The sequence below is a fragment of the Rhinopithecus roxellana genome, chromosome 6 (genome assembly GCF_007565055.1).
Source record: "Rhinopithecus roxellana isolate Shanxi Qingling chromosome 6, ASM756505v1, whole genome shotgun sequence".
NCBI classification, from domain to species: Eukaryota; Metazoa; Chordata; class Mammalia; order Primates; family Cercopithecidae; genus Rhinopithecus; species Rhinopithecus roxellana.
Genome location: NC_044554.1, coordinates 105,116,734 through 105,141,557, shown reverse-complemented (window position 1 = coordinate 105,141,557; position 24,824 = coordinate 105,116,734). Strand labels below are relative to the sequence as shown.

The 24,824-nt window shown below is 59.2% G+C and overlaps 1 protein-coding gene across 3 annotated transcripts in view; it reads left to right on the top strand.

Moving 5' to 3' along the window:
- Nucleotides 1-11,007: 11,007 nt before the first annotated feature.
- Nucleotides 11,008-24,824, top strand: part of INTS1 (integrator complex subunit 1) — a 34,502-nt gene continuing 20,685 nt past the window's right edge. For 2 of the 3 annotated variants that reach the window (XR_004057992.1, XR_004057993.1), the window contains exons 1-16: nt 11,009-11,074; nt 11,392-11,490; nt 12,213-12,503; nt 15,324-15,520; nt 15,669-15,806; nt 16,054-16,213; nt 16,325-16,430; nt 16,524-16,710; nt 16,860-17,005; nt 17,109-17,250; nt 18,345-18,521; nt 19,258-19,366; nt 19,995-20,115; nt 20,589-20,666; nt 21,562-21,719; nt 22,324-22,420. Coding sequence is in view for 1 of the 3 variants with exons in the window: in XM_010366648.2 (XP_010364950.1) it covers nt 11,433-11,490; nt 12,213-12,503; nt 15,324-15,520; nt 15,669-15,806; nt 16,054-16,213; nt 16,325-16,430; nt 16,524-16,710; nt 16,860-17,005; nt 17,109-17,250; nt 18,345-18,521; nt 19,258-19,366; nt 19,995-20,115; nt 20,589-20,666; nt 21,562-21,719; nt 22,324-22,420 (2,165 nt within the window). In the remaining 2 variants the exon portion in view is untranslated. Of the gene's footprint in view, nt 11,075-11,391; nt 11,491-12,212; nt 12,504-15,323; nt 15,521-15,668; nt 15,807-16,053; nt 16,214-16,324; nt 16,431-16,523; nt 16,711-16,859; nt 17,006-17,108; nt 17,251-18,344; nt 18,522-19,257; nt 19,367-19,994; nt 20,116-20,588; nt 20,667-21,561; nt 21,720-22,323; nt 22,421-24,824 lie in introns of all 3 variants that reach the window. The other variant, XM_010366648.2, reaches the window with a different exon arrangement.

The following is a 24,824-nucleotide window of genomic DNA, read 5'->3' as shown; positions in this document are numbered from 1 at the left end:
GGAGTGGTGGAAGATCCCCGTGGGGGCTTTCCGAGTGCGGGCTGCCGAATCCCAGGACATCAGAGCAGCTTGCCTCTCACTGAACAGGAAGGGAAACTGAGGCTTAGAGAAGGGGTGCCCTGCTGAGAAAAGCACAGGTGCCAGATGGGACCACAGTGTCTCCCAGCCCAGCCAGTTCTTTGCCCAGCACATCCAAGCCTAGGAGGACGTCCTGTCACCAGCACTGACCTTTCCTCCTGGCAGTGAATCTGAGAGCAGCCATCTGCAGCCCAGGGCAGCCTTCTTTCTTTTCTTTTCTTTTTTTTTTTTTTCTGAGACGGAGTTTTCCTCTGTCGCCCAGGCTGGAGTGCAGTGGCGCGATCTCAGCTCACTGCAACCTCCGCTTCCCAGGTTCAAACTATTCCCCTGCCTCAGCCTCCGGAGTGGTTGGGACTACAGGTGCACGCCACCATGCCTGGCTAATTTTTTTGTGTATATTTTAGTAGAGACGGGGTTTCACCACGTTGGCCAGGATGGTCTTGATTTCCTGACCTCGTGATCCCAGGGTCGCTTTCTATGCTGCATTTTCCTGGACATCTGGGATGTCAGGGGTGAGAAACGGAAGGACTCAGGTCTCTCGGGGTCAGAGGCCTCAGGCCCCCTCCCTGCGCTGCAGTCTTCCTGCTCCCGCCTCCCAGCTCCCGGTGACGGGGACTCATTTCCTCGTGAGCCGGCCGTTCTATTTTCAGACAATTGTTGGAAAGCGCTTCCCAGTCTCCAGCCAGAAGCTGCGCCCCCCCCTCCCCGAACTCCCCCGGAGCTTCTGCTGGCTGGCGGGGGTCTGCATAGGTTAGGAGGCTTGTTGCTCAGCGGGTTCTTGAATATCAGCCCCCAAAGGGCTGCTTCAGGCCCAGGCCACCTGGGCGTCAGTTCGGCTGGGCGCCAGCCCGCGAGGGACCACCTGTGACCTCTTGAGCTGCCAGTGGGTCCCGCCGCAGGGCACCTTCTTGGCAGAATCCAGCTTGAAACCTCCATATAAGAATGTTGTTTAGCACAGAACAAAACCTCCACGGGTGCGCTGATGGGCTCCGAGCCGCCCCACGGGCACCGATGCCCTCCTAACTGCTGACTCACGGCTTTGACACTCGTCACCGTGCTGAGGAGCCTCCAGTGTGGATGAGGCAGTTTCTAAATTTAGTGGGCAGGGTGGTTGGGAGACGACGGCCAGCCCCCCCTCCAGGCCCTCTGTGGCCACTTGTCATTCAGAGGAATGTAGAATCTCTCAGTCCCTGGCCCTGAGCGCCCACTCCCAGTGACCGTGGCAGCCACCTGCCCAGCCGTGTGCCCGGGTCCGGGACCAGGACCAGGGTCAGGGCCGCTTCTCACTGAGGCCCTTGCAGCAGCCCCAGGAGAGCGGGACGTCTGCTGCGTCCATTTTCCGGGTGGGTGAACTGAGGCTCGGAGAGGAAACCTGCCCGACACCACATGGCCGATGAGCTGGGCGCCAGAACTCGACACCAGATAAATCTCCCTGGGCCTTTACTGCCACATGGCCCAAGGCCCTGGAGGCCAGACCCCATCCTGGGTGTGGGGCACAGCCGTTCCCCATAGTTCTCTAATTTCCTCACTTGCAAAATGTTAAAAAAAAAAAAAAAAAAAAAAGTACCTCTAGCGGATACTGTGGGCGTGCGGCTTCCCCATGCAGGTGACACACGGGCCCCACAGCTGCAGCCCGCGTCGGTGAACAGCCCCTGGCTGCCTCTTCTCCAGAGAACGGCCTGGGCTGGGGGGGCACCACTCTGCCAGTGCCTGACGCACGCTCCCAGGGTAGCCCCCAGCCTCGGGCAGGAGAGACTTCCTGGTCAGGCGGAGGCTTCAACAGAAGCACCCCCTTAGCTTGGCTTCTTCTTGCTTCATCTCTCCCTCCTCACCTGTAAAGTTTCCCTGTAAAGAATGAGGCTGGCGCCGGGCGCGGTGGCTCAAGCCTGTAATCCCAGCACTTTGGGAGGCCGAGACGGGCGGATCACGAGGTCAGGAGATCGAGACCATCCTGGCTAACACGGTGAAACCCCGCCTCTACTAAAAAATACAAAAAACTAGCCGGGCGAGGTGGCAGGCGCCTGTAGTCCCAGCTACTCGGGAGGCTGAGGCAAGAGAATGGCGTGAACCCGGGAGGTGGAGCTGAGATCCGGCCACTGCACTCCAGCCCGGGCGACAGACCGAGACTCCGTCTCAAAAAAAAAAAAAAAAAAGAATGAGGCTGGGACCAGGCGTGGTGGCTCACGCCTGTAATTCCAGCACTTTGGGAGGTCGAGGCGGGCGGATCACGAGGTCAGGAGATCGAGACCATCCTGGCTGACACGGTGAAACCCCGCCTCTACTAAAAAAAAATAAAAAATAAATTAGCCGGGCGTGGTGGCGGGTGCCTGTAGTCCCAGCTTCTCGGGAGGCTGAGGCAGGAGAATGGCATGAACCCGGGAGGCAGCGGAGCTTGCAGTGAGCGGAGATCGTGCCACTGCACTCCAGCTCTGGGAGACAGAGCAAGACTCCGTCTCAAAAACAAAAAATGAGGCTGGGCGCAGTGGTTCATGCCTGTAATCCCAGTACTTTGGGAGGCCGAGGCAGGTGGATCGCCTGAGGCCAGGAGTTTGAGACCAGCCTGGCCAACATGGCAAAACCCTGTCTCTACTACAATTACAAAAATTAGCCGGGCGTGGTGGTGTGTGCCTGTAGTCCCAGCGACTCGGGGGGTTGAGGCGGGAGAATCGCTTAAACCCAGGAGGCAGAGGTTGCAGTGAGCTGAGATTGCACCACTGCATTCCAGCCTGGGTGACAGGGTGAGACCCTGTCTCAAAAAAACAGGAATGGCACCTGGGCTGGGTGCGGTGGCTCACTCCTGTAATCCCAGCACTTTGGGAGGCCAAGGCAGGTGGATCACTTAAGCCCAGGAGTCCAAGGCCAGCCTAGGCTACATAGTGAGACCTTGACTCTACCAAAAGATACAAAGATGAGCCAGGCGCGGTGGCGCAGGAGGTGGGGATGGGAGGATAAGCCAGGCACGGTGGCACAGGAGGTGGGGATGGGAGGATGAGCCAGGCACAGTGGCACAGGCCTGTAGTCCTAGTGGCTCAGGAGGTGGGGATGGGAGGGTCACGTGAGCCCAGGAGGTCAAGGCCGCAGTGAGCCGTGATCATCCCACTGCACTCCAGCCTGGTGGGCAATAGAGCCAGACCCTGTCTCTAAATTTAAAAAAAGGAGAACCAGGACCGCCGTGTCACGGAGACCAAAGGCACAAAACACTGGTGCTTCATGTGGTCACAGGACCGGGCACTCTGGGGGGAGCCACTGGGGTCCTCAGAGCAGCGCCCATTTCAGGGAAGTGCCTGGGGCTGGAGCGAGTGGAGATGCGTGTGGATGGCGGGGAAGTGGAGTTGCGGAGAAAGAAAGGGCCATGAGTGCAGATTCCGGGGAAGGGGCGATGGAAGCCAGAGATTTGAGGGGTGGGCCCAGAGGACGGGGCGGGAAGATCCAGCAGGGGCGGCTTCCACCGCAGGAGGAGAGAAGTGGGGAGGGCCTGAGATCTGAAGCAGGTTGCACCAGACATTTTGGGGGTCTGGGCCTCCCAGAGTCCTTTCCCTTCCTCACAACTCCTGATTCTCTTTGTCGGTTCACCTCTCTCCTGAGCAGCCTGGGGGTGGAACCAGGATTGGCCCCTGCTCTTAGAAGCCAAAGGGTCTGAGCTCTTCCCCAGTAGACCAGGTATCCTGAGTCACGGCACAGTGGCCAGCAAGGCGCAAGCTCTCCCCCGCAGACCAGCCGTCCTGAGTTTCGATGTGGTGCCCAGCGAGGTCTGAGCTGAAAACCAGCCGTCCCGAGTCTCAGTGCAGTGGCCAGTAGCCTGACTGGTCCTTGGGTGAACTGGAATTCTGGATGTGGGTCTGCTTTTGGGGCTGCACCCTATGGGAGCCCCACACAAGGTTAGGGGTTCCAGCCAGGGCGGGTAGAGAAAGTGGGCGCCCAGGTTCCTAGCAGGGGCTAGCCTGGGGGTGGATGGGGAAGGAAGGCTTCAGGGAGGTTCAGGGAGGGGCCGGGGCTGGGCCCTCAGGATGGGGGTCACTTGAGAAGAGCCGCAGGTTCCCCGCAAGGGGCCCTGCGTGTAATGGGAAGGCCAGGCCTGGTCTGCGCGGGGGATGCTTGGTCCAGGAAGGGAGGCTGGAGCTCCCTGTCTACGCCCAGGCTGCACAGAGAGCGGCAGCTGCTTCCTGGCACGGGGCAGTTAAACCACACGCAGCTGCAGGCTGCCCACCGTGCCTGTCTCCCCTTGGGCCCGACCCGGGCCTCTGCTCCCCCGGTCCCCACCCTGCCAGCCGCCCCCAGCCCCTGGTGCTGGCGGGTGGTGGGGGGCTGCAGTGGCACCCTGGAGCCCAAACCTGCCACGCCAATCAGGTCACGAGGTCGGGTCCTGCTGGGACAGGGTCACCTTTGGCACTCACTGCACTCTGGGGTCACAGCAAAGAGGACCCCAGGACGGTAGAAGTCAGAGGCTTGGGCTTGCCTGCCTGACAGTGTCCCACCAGGCTGAGTGAGGCCCAGCTCTCCTAACAGCTGAGGCTTTTAGTGCCGGCTTCCTCCCCCCAGGCAATTCACAGTTATCACTCACCTGTCCACGGGCTCTCACTGAACATGGTGAGCCACCCTGGACCCAGCAGGGGACTGGGCAGACTAGACTCTGCTGGTGGCTCTGTCAGGCAGGAAGGCAGGGAAAAGACCAGCCAGGGGTGGGCATGCACCTGTGGTCCCAGCTACTTGGGAGGCTGAGGCGGGAGGATTGTTTGAGCCCAGGAATTTGAGGCTGCAGTGAACCATGATCATGCCACTGCATTCCAGCTAGAACACAGAGCAAGACCCTATTTCTAAAACACTTTTTTAAAAGACACGAAGGAAGGGCCAGGCACGGTGGCTCACGCCTGTAATCACAGCACTTTGGGAGGTCAAGGTGGGTGGATCACCTGAGGTCAGGAGTTCAAGACCAGCCTGGCCAACATGGTGAAATCCTATCTCTACTAAAAATACAAAAATTAGCTGGGTGTGGCTGAACATGGTGGCCACCATGTAATCTCAGTGCTGAGCCTGTAATCTCAGCACTTTGGGAGGCCAAGGCAGGCAGATCACCTGAGGTCAGGGGTTTGAGACCAGCCTGGCCAACATGGTGAAACCCCATCTCTACTAAAAATACAAAAAATTAGCCGGGCATGGTGGCAGGCGCCTGTAACCTCCTGACGGGGGTGAGGCAGAATTGCTTGAACCCAGGAGGCGGAGGCTGTACGGAGGCTGCAATGGGCAGAGATCGCGCCACTGCACTCCAGCCTGGGCAATAGAGAGACTCTCAAAAAAAAAAAAAAAAAAAAAAAATTAGCAGGGCATGGCAGCAGGTGCCTGTAATCCCAGCTACTCGGGAGGCTGAGGCAGGAGAATCGCCTGAACCCCAGAGGTGGAGCTTGCAGTGACCTGAGACTGAATCACTGCACTCCAGCCTGGGCGACAGAGCAAGACTCCATCTCAAAAAAAAAAAAAAAAAAAAAGATATAAAGGCGACATCCAGGTGCAGGGGGCTGGGGCATCAGTGACTGACCAGGGAAGGAGGCCACTCAAGCAAAGACTAGAATGGGGTGGACAGGGAGCCCCAGGACCAGCTGGGGAGATTCTGGGCACAGGAAACAGTGCGTGGAAAGGCAGGCATCTTCCGGAAACAGTGAGAAGGTTGAGGTGTGCGGTGGGGCGGCATCGGGGGAGGCGAGAAGGAGATGTAGACCCTGCAGGACCTGGCAGTCCTTGGCATGGGGCTGGGACGGGGCAAACAGTGGCCCCATAGCCCACGTCCACCGGAGCCACAGGATGGGAGTTATTTGCAAACAAGGTTTTTGCAGATACAATGAATTTTTTTTTTTTTTTTTAGATGGAGTCTCGCTCTGTCACCCAGGCTAGAGTGCAATGGTGCAATCTTGGCTCACTGTAGCCTCCACCTCCCAGGTTCAAGCGATTCTCATGCCTCAGCCTCCTGAGTAGCTGGGATTACAGGTGGGTGCTACCAGGCCCAGCTAATTTTTTTTCTATTTATAGTAGAGACAGGGTTTCGCCATGTTGGCCAGGCTGGTCTCGAACTCCTGACCTCAGGCAATCTGCCCGCCTCAACCTCCCAAAGTGCTGGGATGACAGGTGTGAGCCACCGCACAGGCCTAATGAAGGTAAAGATCTTGAGATGAGATCATCCTGGATCTCGGTGGGCCCTAAATCCAGTTGTCCACACAAGGCACAGAGACACAGAGAGAAGACAGCCACATGGAGACAGAGGCAGAGGCTGGAGGGATGTGGCTACGAGCCGAGGACCCCTGGAGCCCCCAGGAGCTGGTCGAGGTAGGCAGGGTCCTCCCCTAGAGCCCTCGGAGGGAGCCAGCTCTGCCCACACTTTGACTTCAGACTTCTGGGCTCCAGAACTGCAAGAGAGGACATTTCTGTGGCTTTAAGCCACCAAGTCTGTTGCGTTTTGTAAGAGCTGCTGTGGGAAACAAGCGCAGGTGTTTATTTTACTGTTTGGGTGATAAGCAGAGTCTTTGAAGAATTCTGAGCAGGGAAGGAATGTCTGATGATGTCTTCTTTTTTCTCTCTTTTTTTTTTTTTTTGAGACGGAATCTCGCTCTGTGGCCAGGCTGGAGTGCAGTGGCACCATCTCGGCTCACTGCCGCCTCCACCTCCTGGGTTCAGGTGATTCTCCTGCCTCGGCCTCCCAAGTAGCTGGGACTAAAGGCACCCGCCACCATGCCCGGGTAATTTTTGTATTTTTAGTAGACATAGGGTTTACCATGTTGGCCAAGCTGGTCTCAAACTCCTGACCTCAGGTGATTCGCTCGCCTCAGCCTCCCAAAGTGTTGGGATTATGAGCCATGGCGCCCAGCCTAAAAACTACATTATTAATACTTTTTCTTTTAAGACAGAGTGTCACTCTTGTTGCCCAGGCTGGAGTGCAATGGCGTGATCTCGGCTCACTGCAACTTCTGCCTCCCAGGTTCAAGAGATTTTCCGGCTCAGCCTCCCGAGTAGCTGGGATTACAGGTGTGCGCCACCACACCCAGCTAATTTTTGTATTTTTGTAGAGATCACATTTTACCATGTTGGCCAGGCTGGTCTTGAACTCCTGACCTCAGGTGATCCACCCGCCTCGGCCTCCCAAAGTACTGGGATTTGTATAGGCGTGAGCCATCTCGTTTGACCATAAAAAATATTTTTAAAAAGTGAGCAAACAATTTGAACAGACACCAATAATGCCGATATATGGATGACAAAAAAGATGAGGAAACACTAATTACTCATTGGGGAGACGCCAATGAGGAGCACAGGGCAGACTCTGCACACCCCCCAGGACGACGGAACGCCCGCGGTCCTGCCCGGGCCATCAGCGGAGAAACCATCGTTGGAATCTGGACTCCATTCTGTGGGAGACACTCAGCAGCTGACAGAAGCCACCAGTGCCCACAGCGCCAGGCTGAGTCTCAGAATAATGATGCCAGGCTGGGCGCAGTGGCTCATGCCTGCAATCCCAGCACTTTGGGAGACTGAGGCAGGAGGATCAAGAGGTCAGGAGGTCAAGACCATCCTGGCTAACACGCTGAAACCCCGTCTCTATTAAAAATACCAAAAAAAAAAAAAAAATTAGCCAGGCGTGGTGGCGGCGCCTGTAGTCCCAGCTACTCAGGAGGCTGAGGCAGGAGAATGCCGTGAACCCGGGAGGCGAAGCTTGCAGTGAGCCGAGATGGCGCCACTGCACTCCAGTCTGGGCGACAGAGCAAGACTCTATCTCAAAAAAAAAAAAAAAAAGAATGACACTGGGTGCAGCCAGCCAGGAAGCGTGCCCCGTGGGCTTTCATTCACACAGACCCCAGAAGAGCAAACAGCGCCTCTCCAGGGACAGAAAGTGGCGCTCTGGTGGCTTGGAGACAAGGCAGGGGCGGTTTGGGAATGTTCGTTACAGGGTTGGAAGGGATGGGGGATGAGGCCACAGGTGCATGCGAATGTTGCGAATGTCAGCATGCAGCAGCCTGCACCCGTTCCACCCTTTACACCCCTGCAGTTTATCAGACGCCAATCATAACTCAAAACAGCTGTTTCAAAAAGAGGAGGGGAGAGGGAGGAGGAAGGCAAAGAGGTAGAGGAGGAGGAGGAAGAGGAAGAGGGGAAGGAGGAGGAGGAGAAAGAGAAGAGGGAGGAAGAGGTGGTCAAGGTTGACTCCTGAGTTTTTACAGAAAGAGAAGGACGAGGAGGAGGAGGAGCAGGAGGAGGACGAGGAGCAGGAGGAGGGGGAGGAGGTGGTCAAGGTTGACTCCTGAGTTTTTACAGAAAGAGAAGGACAAGGAGGAGGAAGAGGAGCAGGAGGAGGAGGGGGAGGAGGAGGAGGAGGGGGAGGAGGTGGTCAAGGTTGACTCCTGAGCTTTAAAAGGAAAACGAGAAGGAGGAGGAGCAGGAGGAAGAGGAGCAGGAGGATGAGGAGGAGCAGGTGGAGGAGGAGGGGGGAAGGAGGAGGAGGGGGAGGAGGTGGTCAAGGTTGACTCCTGAGTTTTTACAGAAAGAGAAGGACAAGGAGGAGGAGAAGGAGCAGGAGGAGGAGGGGGGAGGAGGAGGAGGGGAGGAGGAGGGGGAAGAGGTGGTCAAGGTTGACTCCTGAGCTTTAAGAGGAAAACGAGAAGGAGGAGGAGCAGGAGGAGGAGGAGCAGGAGGAGGAGCAGGAGGAGGACGAGGAGGAGCAGGAGGAGGGGGGAGGAGGAGGAGGGGGAGGAGGTGGTCAAGGTTGACTCCTGAGCTTTAAGAGAAAGAGGAAAAGGAGAAGGAGGAGGAGCGGGAGGAGGAGCGGGAGGAGAGGGAGGAGGGGGAGGAGGTAGAGGAGGAGGTCGTCAAGGTCGACCCTGAAGTTCTGGCCTGGGCCAGGGTGAGGGCATTTGCCGAAGGCATAGGCCCCGCATGCAGGGGCGGCAATGCTGGTCAGAGGGTAAGGAGAGACAAGTGGCAGGGCAGAGGAAGCTCCCTGCAGGCTGCTCCTATTCAGGTGACAGGAGGAGGAAGCATTAGCCCATCGGATCTCCCCTCTACCTTAGAGAGTTACCCTGAGGGACAGATTGAGAAACGGTGGACGCATGAAGCTGCACAGCCCCGGCCTGGTGTCCAGTAGGGATCTGCGATTGACCGGCCTCTCCTCCCGTGGGTGCCGTGGACGTCTCCTTCCGGACTTGCTGCCCACACAGTGCAGGGTGCAGGGCCCTGGAGCCCCTGGGGTCATGCAGGGACCCAGTTGATGCCCGCAGCAGTGGGAAGAGACCGCAGAGGGTCACACAGCAGTTCTCAGGCTGCAGCCTGGGGCCATGAGCCTCACTGAGGCCACACCCAACTTCAGGGACACAGGGACACCATCTCCGCCTTGCCGTCCCTGGATGGGGAGATGGGACACACCGGGCAGGCGGCGCTCAGGACTCCCTCGGTGGGGGGACAGAGCTCGAGTCAGTGCCCTGCTGGGAACAGATCTCGAAAATGTGGTTAAGTGGCAAAAGCCAGGCACAGAAAAGAGGAGCTGTGCACTACCTGCAGGGTGACAAGGCAGAGGGAGGCACACGGGTGGCTGCCTGAACATACACAGACAAGCTGGGAAGACAGGCACCAATCAGAACAGAGGCTGACTCCAGGGGAGGGACTGGCTGCTCAGGGGTCGGGGGAGACCCTTGGACTGGATGATCCCCTGCTTTTTTTTTTTTTTAGACAGGGTCTTGCTCTGTCGCCCAGGCTGGAGTGTAGTGGCACCATCATAGCTCACTGCAGCCTTGACCTCCCAGGCTGAAGAGGTCCTCCTACCTCAGCCTCCTGAGTAGCTGGGGCATAGGCAGGCACAACCATGCCTGGATAATTTATTTTTGATTTTTTTGTACAGATAAAGTCTCACTATGTTGCCCTGGCTGGTCTCACACGCCTAGGTTCAAGTGGTCCTCCCACTTTGGCCTCCCAAAGGGCTGGGATTAGTGGTTCATGCCACCATGCCCAGCTAATTATTATTATTTTTTGTACAGGTGGAGTCTTGCTATGTTGCCCAGGCTGGTCTCCAACTCAACCGATCCTCCTGCCTTGGTCTCTCAAAGTGCTGAGATTACAGGTGTGAGCACCACACCTGGCAACTCTATAATCTTTTGCATCTTTTGATTTTTGTTCCCATCAGTGTTTCTATTAAAAAAAAAAAAAAGGCGGGGGGGGTGCAGGGCGGGTGCAGTAATCCCAGCACTTTGGGAGGCCAAGGCGGGTGGATCACCTGAGGTCAGGGGTTCAAGACCAGCCTGGCCAACATGGTGAAACCCCGTCTCTACTGAAAATACAAAAAAATTAGCCAGATGTGGTGGCGGGCGCCTGTAATCCCAGCTACTCGGGAGACTGAGGCAGGAGAACCGCTTGAACCCCGGAGGTGGAGGTTGCAGTGAGCCGAGATTGGGCCACTGCCCTCCAGCCTGGGCGACAGAGACAGACTCCAGGTCAAAAAAAAAGGAAAGAAAAGAAAAAGGAAAGGGTGAACTTTGTGGAACACGAGTTCCATCTCAATAAAGCTATTATTATTTTTTGAGACAGAGTCTCTCCCTGGGGGCCCCCCGGGCTGCGCCCCCTCACCAGTGCCTGCGCCCCGGCCTCCCACGCCCCCCGGGACGTGCAGAACCCGCCGCTTGACGCATCCGCGGATCCCTGACGCCACCCCTCCCCGCCGTGCGTCCTGGAGTGTGTCCCTTCGCAACGCCAGCACCACCTGTGCATGGAGATGCCAGCGCCTGCCCCGCGCCGCGGAGCCACCTGGACCAGACCACGTGCGCGCGGGGCTCACCACTCCCACCGCCAGGGGTCGCTGCAGGCATCAGGCCGGCGCCGCGAGCCTCTCGCACCTCCCTCTGGGCCCGCTTCCCGCCGCACTATTTTGCTTCCGGTTGTTCCGGAAGTCGGGTCCTTGAGTGCGGCGAGATCCGTTTCCGATTCCGGGGTGGCCGGGTGGCGGCGGCTGGGCTGTAGTCGCGATGGGCCAGAGGTAAGTGAGCCGCGGCCTGGGCGCTCTCTCATTGCCAGGCGAGCGCCTGGTTCTCCCGGCTACCCCGCCCGGCCTCGGGGCCGTCCCTCCTGGTTCTGCCGCCTCCAGCCCGGCGTCCGCGCCGCCTGCTGCCACCCGACTGGGCCGCTCCCGGGCAGCTGGGAGGCGGGGTCCCTGCAGCTCCTGCAGCATCGCCCCTCCGGGCGGGCGCGGGGCCACTGTCCCCGGGTCCCAGGCCCAAGCCCCGTGCGGTAAGGGAGCGAATGAGCGAGCGAATGAATGAATGAATGAATGACCGCACGCTGGCTCCTCCGCAGGTGACGCCGGAGCCGCCGGGAGCAGCGAGGGACGCGGCAGGATGAACCGGGCCAAGCCCACCACGGTACGCAGGCCCAGCGCCGCGGCCAAACCCTCAGGTGCGTCTCTCTCCCCGCTCTGCAACCCGGGGGTCTTTGAGGGTCTTTGGGGATCTCAACTGCCCCGGAGCCTGCGTTCGGCTTGGTTGTTCCGCAGCCGCGGCTGTTTCCAGGAATTGGATCTGGAAACACTGCTTTCGGTCCTCAGCGGCTCTGAGAGTCCCTGGGAGGCTTGGGACAGCGGCGGCTTCCTCCGGGAGCCCGGTGATCTCGTTTCAGGCTGAGCTGCAAGGCGGCCGACAGTAGTGGAAGGGTCTCCCCAGCCAGGAGGCAGGAGGGAGCACAGTGTAGGGTAGCACGGGGTCTGCAGCCAGACTGTCAGCTCAGATCCTCCCGGCTTAAAGCTGCTACTCACCTGCTGTGTAACGCTGCACACATTGCTTAACCTCTCTGTGTCCCTTTCTGCCCTGTAAAGTTAGAGTAATGGCACCTATTGCGGAAATTTGGGCGGGGCGGGGGTGGGGAGGGGGGAATTAAGCACACTGATTCGGATAGACCAGAGATGGCCTGGTTTGTGGTTAGCGCTATGTGACTGTCCACCGTCACTTGTGCGTATCTTGCTGGTGCCTGCTCTGCTGTTGGCTGCTGAGTGAGCTCTGGCTTCTTCCTTGCCTTCTCTGACTGTTGTTTAATCCCCTCTGACATAACGGGAGGTTGGAGTCAGTCTTTTTCCACCTTGGGTGTTGCGAATGTGCCTGGTTTTCTCTCTCTTTTCTCTGCAGGGCACCCTCCCCCGGGAGACTTCATTGCTCTGGGCTCAAAGGGTCAGGCCAATGAATCGAAAACGGCATCCACCCTGCTGAAGCCAGCCCCTTCCGGCCTGCCTTCTGAGCGCAAGCGGGATGCGGCGGCTGCGTTGTCCAGTGCCTCGGCCCTCACCGGTCTCACCAAACGCCCCAAACTCTCCTCCACACCCCCGCTGAGTGCCCTGGGGCGCCTGGCTGAGGCCGCAGTGGCAGAAAAACGAGCCATTTCTCCGTCGATTAAAGAGCCATCTGTGGTGCCAATTGAAGGTAATGAGTCTGTGGACTTCCCCTGAGAACGCCCCTCAGCACGTCCATCCATCAGGTCCATCCATCAGCCCAGGCCTAGCGCTGCCTGTATGGCCGAGCTCTTCTGGGAGAGCGGATGTTTGTGACTTGTTCTTTGAAGTGCTTCTGACGTAGGTGCTCTTACCCTGTGTGTGCGTCTGCGTCCTGGGCTGCCAGTGGCTGCCCTTCGAGAGCCGGGTCACTCCCCCGTTGAGTTGTTTGTCTCATGTCTCTGTTGGATGCCCCCTTTGTGATGGGCACTGTTTGAGCCCTGGGGGTAAACCGGGCCTGGTGACACCCTAGGTGCGTGTTCTCAAGGTCGCGCGCCCTGGTGCATTCTTCTCTCAGCCTGAGCAGAGGCGATAAGTACTTGGTTCCTCCTTCCCTCCTGGTTACCAACAGGGAAGAGTTGATGCCTTCCCTGTTTTCAGTTGAAAAGCAGTAGCACAGTAAACACATCAACAGGAAATGTAAACTTCACGATCTGCTTCTCGCAGAAATGCCTTTAACTCTGTGCCTAGAATCGCCCCTGCTCCTCTGTGCCATTTTCCCAACGACCATCTTTCAAGGCTCCATGACTTCCCAGGAGTCACTCTGGCAGTGTCACACCAGCCCCAGCAAGCCTCATGGTCTGCAGTGTTTTGTTTCTGTGGGAGCATTTCTTTTGGGTAATTTCTTTGTAGTAGTCGAAAAGAACAAGCATCCTGATGACTTTGGTAGTGAGGTGTCTGTTCAAGCCACGCCACCTCTGATTACTGAGTTTTGTGCCAGACAGGGCCCAGGGGACTTGTGGGCTGTGGCCTTGCCCTCGGAGGGATCAGGCTGCTGCAGTGCAAGCCTGTGAGTGAGTCCCAGACGGTCCTGAGAGGGAGGAGGCCTGGCAGGGAGTTGCAGTGTGGGCTCAGGCCTGCAAGCACAGGCGATGAAACTGGGGCAGGCAGGAAAGGGAGGTGCCAAGGAGACAATGGACTGTGCCCAGGGAATGGAGGCCTGGCCTGGCGTGGGCAGCACACGCTAGTGAGAGCCGAGGCTGGACTCCGTGGGCAGTGTTTGTCCTGGACTCAGTTGGCATCAGGGAGCCCTGGGGGCAAACAGCCCAGGACAGCACAGCTGGGGGGCTGCTTTAGGAGGTCGAGTCTCAGATGTCCCATGAGGCCTGTGCCTGGGCAGCTGGTGCCAGTGAGGATCGAAGACAGAGACCACAGGCCCCACCCCAGCCCGGGTTCTCGGCCTCCGGCTGCTCAGTCTTTTATTTATTTATTTACTTATTTATTTATTCTTATCACCAGCTCCTGTAGAAAGGAGATTTTGAAGATGACAGGAGACGTGGTTATGAAAAGCATATTCAGAGTGGTAGATCACTTTACAATATTATTCTCGCAAAACAGAGAGATGGCTGCTTCCAGCCATTTGTGGTATCTGTCCCAGGCTGTGCCTCCGTGCTGGCAGCCCACTTCTCCCCGCCCTGCTTATCTCAGGGCATTAGGAAATTTCTTCCAAGTCTTTGTCCCAGGTGCAGTTAAGGTGGATCACAATGCCTCTGTCCACATGTGTGTGTGGATATTTATTTTTTATTTATTTATTTTTATTTTTTTTTGAGATGGAGTCTTGCTCTGTAGCCTAGGTTGGAGTGCAGGGCGCAATCTCGGCTCACTGTAAGCTCCGCCTCCCGGGTTCACGCCATTTTCCTGCCTCAACCTCCCAAGTAGCTGGGACTACAGGGGCCCACCACCATGCCCAGCTAATTTTGTGTATTTTTAGTAGAGACGAGGTTTCACCATGTTAGCCAGGATGGTCTCAATCTCCTGGCCTCGTGATCCACCCGTCTTGGCCTCCCAAAGTGCTGGGATTACAGGCGTGAGCCACCGCACCCGGCTTATGTATTTATTTTTTGAGACGAAGTGTTGCACTGTCCCCCAGGCTGGAGTGCAGTGGCACGATCTCGGCTCACTTCAGCCTCTGTCTCCCAGGTTCAAGTGATTCTCCTGCCTTAGCCTCCGAAGTAGCTGGGATTACAGGCATGCACCACCACACCTGGCTAACTTGTGTATTTTTAGTAGAGACAGGGTTTCACTGTATTGGCCAGGCTGGTTTCAAATTCCTGACCTCAGGTGGTCCACCCGCCTCAGCCTCCCAAAATGGCAGGATTACAGGCGCGAGCCGCCGCGCCCGGCCGTGTGTAGATATTTAAAACACAGTCCTAAAAACTCCTGGGTCAGAGAAGAATCAGAATGAAAATGAGAAAACCTCCGATGCAATAGTGGCAAACATGAGGAGAGGAAATGTGTGTGCTGGCCCTGGTGCTCCTCGGTGGATGTGGGAGGGTCAGGCCCTCATCTGGAGGAAGGTTGTGAGTCGAGCACCCAGTGGAAAGGGGGGAAAAGGGGAAAAGAGCATGCGGGAGACTGGCGCCAGGGCAGGTGCGGAGAGAGGGCCGCTGTGCCGCGGTCCACAGTGAGAAGCTGCCAGACGGAGCCACGATTCAGTGGAAAGTAAGGCTGCAGGTTGCCTGACTTGCTGGGAAATGTCTGTAGCCTTCGAGGTAGCCGTGTGGGACACAGCGGAGCCAAGACTGGAGTGGCTGGCGGGCCAGTGCTGAGGCCTGTGGGGCAGCCTGTTGTGTTGAGGGGACCATCTGGTGGGGTGCTTGTCCCCTGTGGGAACTCTCTTGAGGGTGGATGGCTGGTTCACGGCAGCGCCGACCCTGAGAGCTCCGGGTTCCTCGTGGTCTTACCGGTGTCCCGAGGCTTTGGGGCGAGTCTGCCCTGGCCCCGCTCTGACTGTACCGCCTGCCCTGGCCAGTGCTGCCCACGGTGCTGCTGGACGAGATCGAGGCGGCTGAGCTGGAAGGCAACGACGACAGGATCGAGGGCGTGCTGTGTGGGGCCGTGAAGCAGCTGAAGGTCACCCGCGCCAAGCCCGACAGCACCCTCTACCTGAGCCTCATGTACCTGGCCAAGATCAAGCCCAACATCTTCGCCACTGAGGGCGTCATCGAGGTGCGAGCTGGGCCCCTGGTGGGAGGCGAGCAGGGCTGGGGCGCTCGGCTCCCCTCCTCACCTCCCCCTTCAGTGTCCTGCCCGGCCCACCCCAGCTTTGCCTCTGGGGCCAGTGAGGCTCCCACGTGACATGCGCCCTCCCTGGCAGGCTCTGTGTAGCCTCCTGCGGCGGGACGCCTCCATCAACTTCAAGGCCAAGGGGAACAGCCTGGTGTCCGTGCTGGCCTGTAACCTCCTCATGGCCGCCTACGAGGAGGACGAAAACTGGCCTGAGATCTTTGTCAAGGTGAGTGGCCTCTCCCGGGACGGTGAAGACAGCAGAACGCCATGGGCGGGGCGGGGGCGGGAGAAAAGCAGGAGTGTGTTCTCTTCAGAGGACTGTGTCTGACAGCCCCGATGGTCATGGCACAGTCCCCTCCGCACCCAGAAGCTACAGAGGGCCGCCTGGGCACCCAGTCCCTGGGCAGCAGGCAGACATTCCCCAACCTGGCTGCCCGGCTGGGCTCGGGGCTGAGGGTATGGCTCCCACACAGGTGTACATCGAGGACTCCCTGGGGGAGCGGATCTGGGTGGACAGCCCTCACTGTAAGACGTTTGTGGACAACATCCAGACGGCCTTCAACACCAGAATGCCCCCCAGGAGTGTGCTGCTGCAGGGGGAGACGGGCCGTGGCGCTGGCGACCTGGGGGCAGGTGAGAGACACGGCCGGCCCGGGAGGGCGGGTGTCTAGCCCCAGGGCAAGGAAGGGTTGGGAGGTCAGGTGGGTGCGAGGCGCTGCATGGAGCCCTCTCCTTGGTCTGCAGGGAGCAGCCCGCACCCCTCCCTCACGGAGGAGGAGGACAGCCAGACGGAGCTGCTGATTGCGGAGGAGAAACTGAGCCCCGAGCAGGAGGGCCAGCTCATGCCCAGGTAGCTGCGTGCCCGCCTGGTCCCAGTGGGAGGTGGTTGGGGCAGGTGCCTCGGGGCCGCCTTCCTCCCTCCCTGCTCCCTCCTATGACCTAGGTACGAAGAGCTGGCGGAGAGTGTGGAGGAGTACGTCCTGGACATGCTGCGGGACCAGCTGAACCGGCGCCAGCCCATCGACAACGTCTCCAGGAACCTCCTGCGGCTCCTCACCTCCACCTGTGGCTACAAGGAGGTGCGGCTGCTGGCGGTGCAGAAGCTGGAGATGTGGCTGCAGAACCCCAAGGTGCGGGGGTGCCTGGGGTGGCGCAGGGGTGCCCGGCAGGGGGCCGGGGCAGGCTCCGTGTGGTCCCACGGCAGGGGGCCGGGGCAGGCTCCGTGTGGTCCCACAGCTGGGGTGGCCGTGAGCCCACAGCTCCCTCCGCGGCCCCGCAGCTGACCCGGCCGGCCCAGGACCTGCTGATGTCCGTCTGTATGAACTGCAACACGCATGGTTCCGAAGACATGGACGTCATCTCACACTTGATCAAGATCCGCCTCAAGCCCAAGGTCCTTCTCAACCACTTCATGCTGTGCATCAGGTGCGAGGCGGGCAGGGGCGGAGCGGGGTGCGGGGCGGAGCAGCGGGGAGGGGCGGAGCGGGGACGGGGCCTGCACCCTCACCTCCCCGGCTCCCACACCCAGGGAGCTGCTGAGCGCGCACAAGGACAACCTGGGCAGCACCATCAAGCTGGTGATCTTCAATGAGCTCTCCAGCGCCCGGAACCCCAACAACATGCAGGTCCTGTACACCGCGCTGCAGCACAGCTCTGATCTGGCGCCCAAGGTAGGCCCAGGCCTTGCCCTCCACACCCGAATGGGGGGCTAGGGGCTGGAGAGACACCTGGCGTCTGGGGAAGCCGAGGGATTGGCGGGGCTTTGTGGGAGAATGCTCCTGGGGCTCTGGAAGGAGCTTTTGAAACTCACTTGGGCATGAGGTTGAGCCATTTCTAGAGTGGGTACAGCGCCCAGCATCTTTCTCAGAAACGGACACTGTCCATTTAGGAGGGAGCCACACTGAGCCTTAAAAGCCACCCAGGTTTCTGAGCTAAAACCCAGACCTGCCAGCTTATATTGTTATTTCTCAAGCTCATTGCTGCCTTTAGATGATAAGGTTGTTTTAAAAATTTATTGTAGAGACGGAGTCTTATTATGTGGCCCAGGCTGGCCTCAAACTCCTGGGCTCAAGTGGTCCTCCTGCCTCAGCCTCCCAAAGTGCTGGGATGACAGGCGTGAGCCCCTGTGCCTGGCCCAGACCTGCCTTCTGTGCAGTGGGTCCCTCAGTTAAGCAGGAGTCCCTGTAGCACCGGCTGTAGGACCCTTGGATTCCCGTGTCTCCTTTGAAGTGGACTGGGGAGATGCTCCCACTGCCACCAGCACGTCAGGCTCCTGGTGGGCTCTGTGGCGTGCGAAACACGAGGGAGGCACGGCCGCTCCGGCTCGGCGCTGTCGTCTTTGCAGCCCGGCATTTTGAGACGGGGGTGCATCCTTTCAGATCTCGGGTGGTGGCCTTTGGTTTCTGTTCAGCCTGTGGCGCACGAGTGGGCTGAGATGGCGCACGCACTTCTGTGGCTCTGCCTCCTGGTGTCCCACACCCCCAGCGTCTGTATTAATCCTTCTGCTCATTTCACGAGGACCAACTCCCCACGTGCCGGTTGCCGAGAGGGGAATCAGATGTGGCCTCTGCTCGCCAAGGGCTGGCAGCCAGTAGAGCAAGGAGCCCGCCACCCCGTGCCCTGCACTGCCTGAGACCCGCTGCAGCATCCTTGGACACCATCCCCAGGGGTGCTGCGGGCAGGAGCTGGGCATGTGCTCCTGGAGGGGCCTGTGACGGGGACGGCAGCATTGGGCAGCCTCCCACACAGCCTCTCTCTGCCCCAGTTCCTGGCCATGGTGTTCCAGGACCTGCTGACCAACAAGGACGACTACCTGCGGGCCTCGCGGGCCCTGCTGCGGGAGATCATCAAGCAGACCAAGCACGAGATCAACTTCCAGGCCTTTTGCCTGGGGCTCATGCAGGAGCGCAAGGAGCCACAATACCTGGAGATGGAGTTCAAGGTGCCAGCCCCTGCCGCTGCGGCGCCTTTCCCTCACTGTGGGTCCCACGCGCCGCTGTCCCCCTCGTCCTGGGTCCCACGCACATTCCGCCCCTTCGGGTGCTCTGGCTGAGCGTGGGTACGGGGCTGAGTGAGGCTGTTTGCGGCCATGTGTCACAGAGGGTAGCATGGGCTCCGTCCTGTGTGAGGACCCAGGAGGGGCTGACCAGGTGTGGGGGAACCGGCAGCCCCTGGGCTGGGTGGGACAGATTGCTGCCGGGAGGAAGGCGAGTGTGTAAGCAGGGAGGCAGGGCGGGGCCGCAGGCTGCCTGGCTGGGTTGGAGACTGTGCGAGGGGTGCGGAGGGAGCTGGTGCTGGAAGGCACAGTGAGAGCGGATCACAGAGATGCCAGGTCCCTGCAGCCAACTGGCAGCCAGCCTGCCAGGGTGGCCTGTTTTGCGGACGGGTCTTTGTGGATCTCTGTTGACTGAACCTCCCTCCCGTGGCCAGACTAGGACCTTTTGAGTCACCAGCCTGGTGCCCCTCCTGTCAGATCCCTCTCAACTGGTTCTGGGCTGTCTCTGGATCCCTGCTTGTGTGTGTGTGTGCGTGTGCAAGTGTGTGCATGTGCGCCACATGTATGTGGAGTGGGGCTCCGGGTGTCCCTTCTGGATACAGACCGCGTGCTGCGCCCACGTGGGTGTGGAGTGGGGCTCCGGGTGTCCCTTCCTGCATCAGACCTCGTGCTGCACCTGCAGGAACGCTTCGTGGTGCACATCACCGACGTGCTGGCCGTGTCCATGATGCTGGGCATCACGGCGCAGGTGAAGGAGGCTGGCATCGCCTGGGACAAAGGAGAAAAGAGGAGTAAGGACGCGGGGGTGGCCTGGCCTTGCTTGGTGGGGGTCTCAGGTCCAGGCTGGTGGCAGGTGGCTCTCCATGGCTGCACTGTCCTCTGACCGCCTGGAAGGAGCGGTCCCACAGCACAGCCACTCAGGGACACAGAGCCTGGAAGCTGCCGTCCCGGTTCCTGTCTATCCAGACCTCACCCCAATTGCAGGTTCAGGCCCTGTTCTCCCCGAGTGTCCTATGTGTGCTCCAGTTCTGGCCCAGCGCGGGGGCATTGCCGGCATGGTGGCCCCAGCCGTGGGTGGGAGGGAGGGGAGGTGGTGTTTGGGGCAGTCTGGGTGTTTGATCGTGGGTTCACAGGAAGACGGGGCTGCAGAAGCCCTCTCAGCCATTGATTGGAGCAAGTCACTCGCGACAGGAGGATTCCGGTCACCCACGTGTGTGTCAGGGTTACTCCATGCTCCCCGGGCTGTTATTCCCGCCAGGAATGGTCCAGAAGCTTGGGGTGCCCTGAGTTACCCCCTCCCAAGTGCCAGCCTTGAGCTGGAACCCTAGGGGTGCATGTAGCCCCTCAGCCCATGGCTTGGATCCTGTAGCCCCTCAGCCCATGGCTTGGATGGGCCACTAAGCTGCGTGTCTGTTGCAGACCTGGAAGTACTCCGCTCATTCCAGAACCAGATCGCCGCCATCCAGCGGGATGCCGTCTGGTGGCTCCACACTGTGGTTCCTTCCATCAGCAAGCTCGCCCCCAAGGACTACGTGCACTGGTGCGGCCCGGGCCCCGCACAGCCCCTGCCACACATCCCACTGAGCCGGAACAAGCCAGGGCCCCACACAGCCCCTGCCCCATACCCCCCTGAGCCGGGACAAGCCAGGGCCCCACACGGGAGCCTGTCCTCTCTCTGGACAGCAGCAGCCGTCAGGCGGCAGGCATGTCACCCTGTGTACATTAGAGCCTCCCGTGGGGCCTCTGCCTTGGTTGGGGTGGGGCTGTCAGGCTCGAGCCTGCATTTCTCTGCAACGATTTTGGAAAGGACGGTCGGTCGCTGTCCAGCCCCGCAGCCCTGTGAGTGGTCCCTGGGCTCTTTGGTGGTGCTGTGAGGAGGTGCTGAACTTGGCATCAGGCAGCCCCGCCTCTGAGTGCTTGGGCGTGCGGGAGCGGGGGTCCCTTCCCTGGAACTAACAGGGCTGGTCCCTGAGCACCCACGTCATGACTGAGGGCCCTTCTCTGCCTGCCCAGCCTGCACAAGGTGCTGTTCACAGAGCAACCGGAGACCTACTACAAGTGGGACAACTGGCCACCAGAGAGTGACCGCAAGTGAGTGCACTGCCTCCTGGGCTCCTGTGCGCTGGGCTGGGCAGGGCGGGGGGAGGGGGTGCCTGACTGGCTGCAGCAGGAAGGGCCAGTGGGAGTTGGGCCGCTGTTCTCAAGGTCACGTCACCATCCTGTCCCTCCTCCACGACCCTGGGTGCCTTCTCTCACTCCCATGCTGGCGTTCCTGCGCCACTGCAGGGATTCAGCTGCCGCCTGTGTCCACGTGACTCTAAGCCCCAGCCACAGCCTCCCCCAAACTCCCGCCTTCCAGACACTTCCCAGGGCGTCCACAGGCACTCCACCCTCTACGTGGTCCCAAATGCACTGTCTGCCCCTGCTTTTGTCCAGACAGCTGCACGCTGTCCTTCCCCAGCCAGCTGGCCTCACAACTCTGTCCCCTTCAAGTCCCGTGGGTGACCCTGCGGGTTCTTGGCCTACGCTTCCCTCCACCCCCGGCTGGGGCTGCTGCTGGTTCACCCTGTGCCCACCTCGTGCCTTGGGCGCTCTGCTCACCTTCACTGCGGCTTTCCCCTCTAGTGGAGGGGTCATCTCTGCCACCTGGCTCCCAGCTCCTTGACGGCAAGAAACATCTTGGCCTCTGTGGGGCAGCAGAGCCTCCCATGTGGTGGCCGTAGGAACCAGTGACTGTGTGTAGCCCCAAAGGCCTTGGGGTGGGGTAGCCTCCCCTTCTCTCTCTCTGCCCAGGCGAGACTTAGAGCCGGGGCTCCTGTCCTGCAAAGGGAGGCTCAGGTTGGAGGGGACAGGCTCGTGGGAGGCAGCAGCAGCCCTCTGCCGCCAGCCCGTGGGCTCTGAGGGAAAGGCTGGCCTGACCTCGGCCCCTCAGGTCCGGCAGGTGTGGGTAGCCCGCAGCGAGTCATGCCTCTTCACGCCCCCGCAGCTTCTTCCTGCGCCTGTGCTCCGAGGTGCCCATCCTGGAGGACACGCTGATGCGCATCCTGGTCATCGGGCTGTCCCGGGAGCTCCCACTCGGGCCCGCAGATGCCATGGAGCTCGCCGACCACCTGGTGAAGCGGGCGGCGGCTGTGCAGGCGGATGGTATGGCTTCTCCAGGGGATGGCCCCTGTGCTGGGCTCTGCTCCCCTCGTCCCTGCAGAAACCCCGGCGCTGGCACACACCTCTGGAGCACTCCGCAAAGCTGCGCTTCAGCTGGGTCCTGGGTCCCCGGGAGGCCTGGGGACCTATCTTCTCTGCATCTGTCTGTTAGGAATTCAGAAGTGTGTGTCTTTGGCAGTGATGCAGTCACTGCCCCGTTTTTTGGAATTTGTCCTGGAACTGGCACATCATCTCCTTTAGGAGGCTGTTAGAGTGATTTTAAATCCAGCTCGCACCTCGCCTGGCTCTCCCCCAGGGGCTTGTGGATGCCCACCCTGCCGGCCACGCCCCCGTCCTCACCTCCCTACCCTCCCTTGGCAACCCTGCCTGCTCTCTAGACACAGCCCGGGTATGGCCCAGAGCAAGGTGTGCCTCGTGTCCCAGTGAGAAGCCCTGTTTTCCCCAGCTCCCCTGCTCAGGCCTGCGCCCCACCCCGTGGCATCCCCCACCCCACCCCGATGCCACCCAAGCAGGGCCTGTCCCCTCGCTGCCTGTGCCCGATGGTCTGTGAGCAGCCCCAGAACCCGTGTGTGGCTCTTGTTCCTAGATGTGGAGGTGCTGAAGGTGGGGAGGACCCAGCTGATCGACGCTGTTCTGAACCTGTGCACCTACCATCACCCCGAAAACATCCAGCTCCCACCCGGGTAAGCCCGCGCCCCGCTCCCCACTCCGGCCGCTGGGGTAAGCCTCCTCCCTGCCCCCCACTCCCGCCGCCGGGGTAAGCCTGCTCCATCCCCCCGACTCCTGCCCGGGATAAACTTGCACCCTGCGCCCCGTTCCCCACTCCCGCTCGTACCCTGCTCCCCACTCCCTCCTGGGTAAACCTGTGCCGCGCTTCCTCCCTGGTAACCCCGGTAAGCCAGTGCCCCACTCCCCGCTCCCTCCCGGGTAAGCCCTTGCCCCGCTCCACGCTCCCTCCTGGGCAAGCCCGCACCCTGCTGACCTCACAGGTCTGCTCGTGACCTGTTCCCAGAGACCAGTGAGGCCACTACGGGGCTTGACTGCCTGGGCCCGAGTCCCACCATTACCTGGGTTCGAGTGGGCCGTTTCCCCGTTGTCTTCCTCCGTGTCTGCAGCTCAGTCATACTTGTCTCCTGTGTTTAACGTGTGTGTATTATTTTTCACACAACAATGAGTTTATGCTCTATGTTTCACGGCTTTATGGAGAGAGAATTCACATATGTGTCATCTAAAGTGTGCAATTCCATGTTTTCAGGATGTTCACAGGTTGTACAACCTTCATTATAATTTAATTGTAGAACCTTCTTTGGTCCCCCTAAAAGAACCCCATTCCCACCAGCCGTCACTCCTCATTCCTCCCACAGCAGCCGCTCACCTGCTGTCATCTCTGTAGAGTGGCCCTTTTGGGCGTTTTCTGTAAATGGCGTCCTACGGTGCGTGGTCTCCTGTGACCAGCTTCCTTCCCCAGGTGTGCTGTTCCCAGGGTCGCCTGTGCTGTCGCGTGAGGCAGTATCAAAGTCCTCCTTGTGGCTGAGGGTGCCCCCGTGTGGACAGACCACGTCTGCTGCTCCCACTCCTGTGCTCACAAACGGTGCTGCCGTGAGCGTGTGTGGACAAGCCTGTGTGGACGTGTCTTCAGTTCTCTTGAGCAGGTGGCTGGGAGTGGGGTTGCTGGGCCAGGTGTTTAACTGAGGCTCTGTCAGACCCTCCCCAGCGGCTGCCCCCATCTTGAGTTCCCACTTGCATCACCGCCAGTGCTACACGATGGTTCCCGGTCTCCATCCCATCCTCGCTCGCACTCATGGCTGTTTCTCAGCAGAGCCGTCCTGCCGGGGTGAGACGGTATCTCACAGTGGTTTCGGTTTGCATTTTCCATTTTTTGTGGGGAACGGAGTCTTGCTCTCTCACCCAGGCTGGAGTGCAGTGGTGCAGTCACGGTTCGCTGCAGCTTCAACCTCCCTGGCTCAAGTGATCCTCCCACCTTGGCCTCCTACGTAGCTGGGACTATAGGCACATGCTACCATGTCCAGCTAATTTTAGTGTCTGCAGAGATGGGGCCTCACTTTATCGCCCAGGCTGTTTTCAAACCCGTGGGCTCAAGCAGTCCTCCTACCTTGACCTCCTAAAGTGTTGGGGTGACAGGTGTGATGAACCACTGCGCCTAGCCAGAAGTTTTCAATTTTGAGCAAATCCAGTTTTATCTATTTTTCTTTGGTTTCTGTGCTTCTGTGTCATATCTAAAAAACCATCGCCTAGTTCAGCATAATGGAGATTTAATTCTGTGTTTTCTGTCAAGGGTTTTATCACCCCAGCTCTTACATTCAGGTCTTTGAGCCATTGTGATTTAGTTTTTATGGTGTGAGGCTGGGGTCCGGCTTCATTCCTCTGTGTGCGGACATCCAGCTGTCCTGGCACCGCTGTTGAAAGCCTGTCTTTCCCTGATGAGGGTCTCTTGGCTCTGTGTCGGAAGTCACACCCACGTGGGTTGTTCCTGGACCCTCACTTCCGTTCTGTAGACCCACGCAGGCAGCACACGGCTCACCTTTGGGGAGGCCCAATCACCTTCATGCTGCTGCCGCTGTGTGTGCTTTGACGTTGTACCTAGGATGCTGGGGCTGTGCCACGCTCCCGAAGCCTTCCGTTTTCTCCTAGGAACCTTATAGTTTGGCGCTCCGTCTCTGGAGCCTGTCATCCGCTTGATGTGTGGTTTAGTGGGGCCCTGCTTCATTCTGTTGGTGTTGATTCTAGTTGTTGCAGCATTGTTGTTGAGAGGGCTGTTCCTGCACCTTAGGCTGTCTTGGCGCGCTCTCGGCAGTCTGCACCTGAGTATGAAGGTTGACCTCTGGACTCTTTTTGCGTGTAGGCGAGCGGGTTGACCTCTCGACTCAGCTCTGCTCTGTCTGTCTGCGCGTCCGTTCTGTCGGTGTACGTGTCCATCCTCTATGAGGGCTGAGTTTTAAAATTGGGAAGTGCCTTTTCCAACTTCGTTCTTTCCCAGGATTGTTTTGGCTGTTCTGGGTCCTTGCATTTCCATGTGAATTTCAGGGTGAGCTTGTCAATTTCTGCAAAACAGCTGACTGGGATTTT